Source organism: Mirounga leonina, unplaced genomic scaffold, assembly GCF_011800145.1.
Source record: "Mirounga leonina isolate KUSES-001 unplaced genomic scaffold, KU_Mleo_1.0 Mir_127, whole genome shotgun sequence".
In the NCBI taxonomy this organism is placed as follows: domain Eukaryota; kingdom Metazoa; phylum Chordata; class Mammalia; order Carnivora; family Phocidae; genus Mirounga; species Mirounga leonina.
The window spans coordinates 57620132-57628047 of NW_023270316.1; the positions used below are offsets into that span (position 1 = coordinate 57620132).

General features: G+C 39.7%; 1 protein-coding gene across 3 annotated transcripts in view; it reads right to left on the reverse strand.

Annotated features, from left to right (window-relative positions):
- Positions 1-6857, reverse strand: part of SUCLA2 (succinate-CoA ligase ADP-forming subunit beta) — a 45509-nt gene extending 38652 nt beyond the window's left edge. Inside the window, exons 1-2 of one of the 3 annotated variants that reach the window (XM_035003385.1) lie at positions 6715-6857; positions 1886-2066 (exon numbers count right to left, since the gene is read on the reverse strand). In XM_035003385.1, the coding sequence (XP_034859276.1) occupies positions 1886-2066; positions 6715-6804 (271 nt within the window). In that variant the 5' untranslated portion in view covers positions 6805-6857. Of the gene's footprint in view, positions 1-1885; positions 2067-5910; positions 5993-6714 lie in introns of those variants that run through there. The other 2 variants (XM_035003386.1, XM_035003384.1) reach the window with 2 other exon arrangements.
- Between the last annotated feature and the right edge of the window lie 1059 nt (positions 6858-7916).

Below are 7916 nucleotides of genomic sequence, written 5' to 3' on the forward strand. Positions count from 1 at the left end.
AGAAAAAAATAATTTTTACCAACTTCATTAAATATAAATCAGGCCTTACTAACACTGGCATGAAAAACATTTTAAGCTTCAGCATTATTACAAAGGAAAGAATTGGTAAACAAACAAAAAATCATCACTCAAGAGATTAGACTAACAAAAATAAAGGAACAAAGTCAAGGGTCTAAATTTCACTCTTAAGGACAGAACAGTACAGTAAGAAAACCTTATACTTTCTCAAATGCATTTCCACTTTTCCCTTCTACTTAGCTGACTCTTCTTTAGAAATTAAAGTTTAGGGCGCCTGGGTGGCTCAGTCGTTAAGAGTCTGCCTTCGGCTCAGGTCATGGTCCCAGGGTCCTGGGATCGAGTCCCACATCGGGCTCCCTGCTCCACGGGAAGCCTGCTTCTCCCTCTCCCACTCCCCCTGCTTCTGTTCCTGCTCTCGCTCTCTCTCTGTCAAATAAATAAAATCTTAAAAAAAAAAATTATAAAAAAGAAATTAAAGTTTAGGTCATATAAATAAGATCAAATCTCAAGGGAAGAGTTATTAAAAAGTAGCCTTTACAAGAAATACTACAGAAATACAAAGTGCAATCACAAGTTTTCTTTAAACTTGACCTTTAAGAGCCTCTAATATACAGTGTTTTGAAGATAAAAATGAGGCACATATTTTACCATGCACAAGTTCAAGCTACAGGTCACCATTAATTAACAAAAATTTCACCAAAATTAGTATCAATTTACACAAGGCTTTCAATGAATAAAAAGAAGTTTGCTTATAATCTGAATAAAAAGGATTTTTTTCTAACAAAAAATTAAACTGTCAATGAAAAATCATGCTTCCAAGTCATCTCATTCAAAAACATAACTTATATGACATATTTCTGAACTTGTACATGCCCTTACTTTTAAAAGAAAAACTCATTCTAGAAACAAGTAAATACAAAATGAGAGTAAAACTTTAAAAATTTTAAACATTTTTAAATGCTCCACTGCCTTCTTAAAATACTAATAAAAGCAAAGTCTTTCCCAAAGCACATTCAAAGCCTTATTAATCAAGTATACATACAACAGACTGTGCTAATCTACATAAAATTGGTGGGATTTTAAATACTGCTAAAAATAAAATGCAGTGTATAACTAGTAAATTACTCATTATTATGGCCTCATATTAAATCATTAAAAATGTAAAGTGAAGGATATCTTCTAAAGTCAATATTTTTTAAATAAGAGATTAATATAAATTAACAAAAGCTATTAAGTTTTCTGTTATCAATAAAAGAATCTACTAATAAACATGAGCGAGTACTTAATTCATTTAACAAATATCAATAGTTACTGATTACCTAAGTGCCAGGTATTCTTCTAAGAGTTTAGGAGGTATCACTGGACAAAATAAGACAAAGAAACCCTGCTCTCATGGAGCTTACAGTCTAGGGCTCAGCTTCTCCCCTCCCTCCCACCACCTTGGTTCCATACTTTTCCTGTCAAAAAAAGTCGGGGGAGGAATATTAGACCTCTTTACAACCACATAAACAGCTAAGATTTTCTTCATTACTTCCTTGAAGAATCATCACAGACACCAGTCTTTTAAGCTTCAGAATATTAAACAGATCTTCCTTCCCCACAATTATATTCCGACTAAAAACAGGACTTTAAAGGCTTCCTAATTCCAATATAATTGGTTCTTAAGTTACTAGCTCTATGGGAGCTCATAATAATCTCATAATAATTTTAGAATGTCAACAAAGTTCCACCTTCTCTTTTAAATAAATAAAATTCATTTTTTAAAAAATAAAATAAAACCTATAAGCTGTTATAAACTATAAGTAAAGTTCACATCTTATCAGAAGTGCCCATGTCAAAGTGGCTTAAGTTTTTCTTAAGTTAGTACCTAATTTTTTGGCAACTGCATAAGCTTCATCTGGTGATTTTGCCACATGTCCTTTGGGAATGGAGACACCAGCTTCTTGCAACAATTCCATACTCATGTATTCATGTAGTGAGAGACTCCTTTTTTGCTGCTGCTGTATTTGGAGTCCATGGTTGTTAAAAAATCCAGAACTTCCCAGAACCTAAAGAAATTGGGGACATATTATATATGACAGTAATTTGGAACTTATTAAAAACACCTTCCCAAAATACTTTTTTATATACAGTACTTGGTTCTTCATAACTATAATAAAACCGTTACATTAAATCATCAAAGAATAATATTCAGAGTACCTAAATTATAACCTAAGAGCTAACCTACCAGCTAAATACCAAATGTTACCCTTGTAGTTTCAACTATTTTCTCATCATGTCTGGTCTTATCTTTTATTTGACTCCACTACCCTAATGACCTACAGAGCATTTCTACCTCAATGCCAAATTCAGCAGATCTAAAACCAACCTCATCTTTTCCAACAAACCAAAAATCCTTCCCAACTTTCTTCTCTCCATCATTCTTCCAGCACCAAACAAATAGCTTGGCACTAGATATGTGGTACCTAGTTGAGTGATAGTTATTACTCTTTCATACACACAAGACTCAAAACCCTGGTTTCATCTGTAGTGATCACTGTGGTGTGCTACTCAGATTCCCCTTTCATAGCCCAGCTGCTGGGAGTGCTGGCTACTGACAGCTCTCAGCTGAGTCCTCTCATTGGCTTCTTTGCCCAAGTCACACCTTCCCATTGTCAGCCTGCATCCAATGACTGGTCAGTGGGGGTTAAGGTAAGGATATGAAGTCCTAGCACTTCACCCCAATTTGGGATAATTCTGAAGGACCATCTTAGTTCCAGATATCCCACAGGAAAGGCAAAGGTTCCTACTGCAACTGTACCACATTTCTACTTCTCCCTCTACTCAATCCTCCTTCCTTCACTCCCCCACAGGTGTTGATCCAGATACCACTTTCCAGTTGACTTCTTCAATGAAACTCTCTATTTCATAGCCCGCAAATATCATCCAAATTCCTCAATCCTATCAACTTTATACGACAATATGTAGAACAAATTAAGTGCTATGAAAGCCCTGGAAGAACGAACTGAAATTACACATTTAAGTATTAGCCATACATTTCCATTCTCTATACAGGAATGCAGAATACTGAAACACAGCTCATATGAAACACACAATAGCATAAGAATTGAATTTAAAGGGATCATATATACAGTCTATTTCTTTTTAATATAAAATATTGGAAACCATTTACTAATAGTCCATGTTACAGACAGTTAAGAGGGTTAGAACTGTGCAGTGCTGGACTATCAACTATTGCTTTATTAAACAGTCTTTCTTGAAGGCGGTTCATGAGCCATCTGCATCAAAATTACCTGGAATGTGTCTAAAAATGCAGATTCTGGGGCCCCACTCTCATTTACAAAATCAGAATCTCTGGAATGGGCCTCAGGAAATCTGCATTCATAACAAGTCATTCACCTGATTCTTAAGCACCCTACAGTTTGAGAAACACAAGTCTGAAAAGTCAGTCACACCTAGTAACAACTTATTTGATTCATCTGGTAAGCTAAAATCCTGAAGAACATTTCCCCAGAGTAACTCAACTCCCTGATTTAGGTTCACTTCAATATTAAAAACCAGCAATATCCCAAACCATTCAGTACACATCTACTTTCTGAAATCCCATTCCTGGGTATATACTGAACAGAAATGAGTGCTTCGTCTACCAAAAGGCATATATATAAGAATATGCATAACAGGCTTATTCATAATAAATAAAAAGTGAAAATGACCCAATCTCCCATCAACAGAATAAAATATGGCATATTCATATACCAGGATATTACAGAGCAATTTTTTAAAAATACCTGTTGCTCAATGGATTAATCTCAAAACATAATTTTGAGGAAAAGAAACCAAACACAAGAATACATACTTTTTATATAGTTCAAAACCAGTCAAAATTAGTGATAGAAGTCAGCCAGAATTAGTGGTCACCTTCTGTTGGAGAGTACTAATAAGGAGAGAGGATATGGGTGCTTCTGAGGGCTGAAAGTATTACATATCTTGATCTGAATGGTGGCTACACAAATGTATACATACATAAAAATTAATCTAGCTACCCACTCAAAGTTGTACACTTTATATAAATTATACCTCAAAATAACAATAAAAATAAGGGGGGAAGGGGAATACCTAGCAGAGCTTGGTAAAAATAGTTATACACTCAAACATTTTTTGAATGCCTATATACCAGACACTGTGCTAGGGATGCTAAAAGGATAAAACCAACTTGGTTTCAGCCACAGAATTCATTTAATGTAAATGAGCATGTAAATGAACACCTACAACACAAATAAGATTATTCAGAGTCATTACGCAGCACCTAATGAGGGGAAAGACTAGAAAAAATACTACGGAGGCCTGATCCCAGTCTGAAAATAAAAAAACTTGGGGCTCCTGAGTAGCTCAGTCAGTTAAGCACCCGGTTCTTGGCTTCAGCTCAGGTCAGGATCTCATGGTGAGATGGAGCCCCCAGCAGGCTCCAGGCTCAGCTGGAAGACCCCTTCCCCTCTCCCTCTCCACCTGCCCCTCCCCCCACTCACAGGTGCTCTCTCACAAATAAATAAATAAATCTTTGAAAAAAATCAATAAATAAACTACTATCTATAAAGGACATTTGAGAACAACTGGGGAAATCTAAATCTAAATTTCCAAAGTATGATAATTACAAATTTCCTAAATATGATAACTATGTTGTGGTTATTTAGGAGAATGTCCTTATGTTTAAAAGGCGTGTGGTAAAATATTATGTAGGGATAAAGTGCCAATACCTGCCACCTACTCTTAAATGGTTGAGCAAAAATAAATGAATGTAATTTTATACATACATATATAAACATATATATGCAAATGAATGTAATTTTTTAAAGATAAAGAAAATGCGGCAAAATGTTAAATATAGGTGAAAGCAATATATGTCCTCACTGTACTATTGCTGGAACATTCTATCAGTTTGAAATTTTTCCAAAAAAAGTTCAGGGTAAACCAATGACACAAAGCTCTGAGTATATTTTTACAGTTTCTTTCAAATATCTATATTCACAAAGAATAGTAGTACTCATAAGGTAATGCTGCTAGCTTTTATACCTCCTTAAAGGTTTTTTAATATCTGAAGTGTTGATAATCCTTTCCTTGCACCTCTAGAAGTTATGACTTGAAATATCAGTTTTTTTAGTTACCCTGGTAAAAAATATTCCTGAAGAATCACAAGGATTCCCACATTGAAGTCTTTGTCTTTCTCCACATTATCACTTAGAAGATTCCTACTGCCAAAAGGCCACCAATTCCTGGCCAAATCCCTATACCACCACCCATTTAATCATTCACCTAATTTAAATCATATTAATTCAAAAGTGGGAAAATGTAGTTACTGGGGAATGTGATTCACAACTGAGAAAATATTTAAAATTAGTTCATCTGCTCACAACCTGAACTATTTTATCAGATATACACTGGACAAAAGACAGAGAGAAACTAGGAGGGTCATAGAACTAAACAAAATGTTTAAGAGTATTTGCTAAACTCACTGTGTGACCTTGAACAAGTTTCCTAGGAAGGAAAGACAGCACTCTTTAAGACTCCTAAGAAGGAAGTTCAAGACCAAAAAAAAAAAAATCACTTCTCCTATTAAGAAGCATACTCATGTAATTCACTGCCTCCAGGTTTAGAGAATAAAGAAAAAAAAAGTTTAAATCAATTCATTTTTATCATGTCTAAGGAGTTAATTTCAGAACATAATCTAAACCTCTGGAATTGACTTAAGAAGCCTATCATGCCCTTTCACAAGTTTCTTGGTGTCGACGCTGGAAAGAACAGGCCAAGTCTTCTGGAAAAAATTGAAGAGCGGACTCAAACACACAGGCTTTGGAGCCAGACAGTTCTGGAATTAAGCCTTAGCTTTAACCCTACCTGCTTTGTGCCGGAGCCCAAATTACTCGCTCTCTAAGCCAGTTTCTTCATCAATGAGGAGGATATTAATGACGCCCTTACAGTGCTGCTGGAAAGCCTAACAAGAAACTACAAGTAAAATGCCTGGCTCAGTACCTGGCACACGGTAAACACTCCAAAACAAAAATTAAAACAGACAAACAAAAACTGGTGATTATTATGCTATACTCTACCCAGAAATGAAGTGATCCAAAAGGTAACTGTCTTACTTCCCCAGCTGGTAAACTGACAAACAGAAAACAACTACACGGGGCAGGAGGTGGGAAACTTCCCTGCCTCGTCACAAGAGAGGCCGGTCAGCAAGCTGGTCCTGTGAAAACATTCCCACCTATGACAGCTCCCAAGGGACATAAAAGTACATCTGAAGGGCATCTTCCCCCTCCCCAAAGAAGGGCCACGGATGCCTCTGCCCACCGCGCGGGGTGCGGAAAAAGCAGCACAAACTGCCCGGGCCCCCTCACCCGCCTGCCCGCCGCCCCTCAGAAACTGAGAGCAGCCGCAGCCGGATGGCCGGGCTCCTCGCGGGCTGAGGACCAGAGCAGAGCGACGCAAACATGGGCCCGCTCGCAGTCACAGCGGGCAGCACCCCAGGGCGAGCGCCCGCGGGCCCGACTGGGCACCCCCATGTCACCCAATGTCACCTATTGCGAAATGACCCCGAGCCGGGCCTCACATCCCCGCAAACCTCGCCCACAGGAGCCAGGTCTCCCACCTCGCCCTTTCTCCTGCCGACCCTCGAAGCGAGAGCGGGCTGGGCCGCAATACCTGGGCGGCGGCCCGCAGCGCCGGCCGGGACCCGCGGCTCCTAAGGGCGGCTGTGGCCAATAACCGGCTGTAGAACATGGAGGCCGCCATTTCTGAGCCCGACCCCGTACCTCGGCGCCGTGCGCAGGCGCAGAGGCGCGAGGCGGCCGGCGACCCAGCTGCTCCTGACCCGCACTCCAAGCCCTGGCCCCACCCAGGCGGGCGGGACCTGGGGTTAACTCTGCAAAAGCGGATTCCCTCAGCAGAATTGCCAGCTCAAGGCGGGTTGGGCTTGACTCGCACAGAGCAAATTTTAACCTTCAGATATCAGCACCGCAGCCTCAGTAATCCAACCTGTGACAGAAAGCAACCTGAACACTTCCTGGTAAAGTGGTAAGATGTGGTATTGGAAAAATGACCAGCGTTGCCATCTGTGCGATCTAAACTTCTCTGAGCCTCAGTTGCCTTATCTGTAAGATGGGGTTCATTCAAAAAATAAGTACTCAGTGTCTGCTTTGTGCCAAAGTTTGCGTTGATACAGCAGTGAATAAAACAGAGCGATTCTACCTTCAAAAAAGAAAAAAAAGACTATCAGCCACTAGTTACCAATCCAAATGGCACACAGAATCGCCTAGGAAGCTTTAGGAAAATTTCCCTCACCAGACCCACCTGAGGATGGAGTCAGGATTTCTTAGAGCTCTCAGGTGAATGAGATACACACACTAAACATTGAAAACCCTGAGATGAGACGTGTGCCCCATCAAGACTTGACCACTGGACAAATGACTGGAGCCTTATTCTCCTCTGGATATCTAGTTTTATTTATTATTTTTTAATTTATCTGAGAGAGAAAAAGCACAAGCAGGGGGAGCGGCAGGCAGAGGGAGAAGCAGGCTCCCCGCTGAGTAGGGAGCCCGTTGCGGGCCTCGATCCCAGGAGTCTGGGATCATGACCTGAGCGGAAGGCAGACACCTAACCAACTGTGTTGAAGAGTTTTCAGTGTAAAAGATGTTAACCCAGGAATAGATGGGAGTGGCTGACAAGCATTGTACAGGCTCTGGCAGAGCTGCTTCTGAAGCACAGTGGCCTGATGCACAGAACAACACTGTATAAAGAAAAAAGGGAATCTAAAGCAGCAGCCTATCAGTTGAGGGAATGGGAAGGGGCTTTTTGCAGCCCCCAAAATCTCTGAGCTCTTAAAGGCAAAACTTTCTCAAGGACTT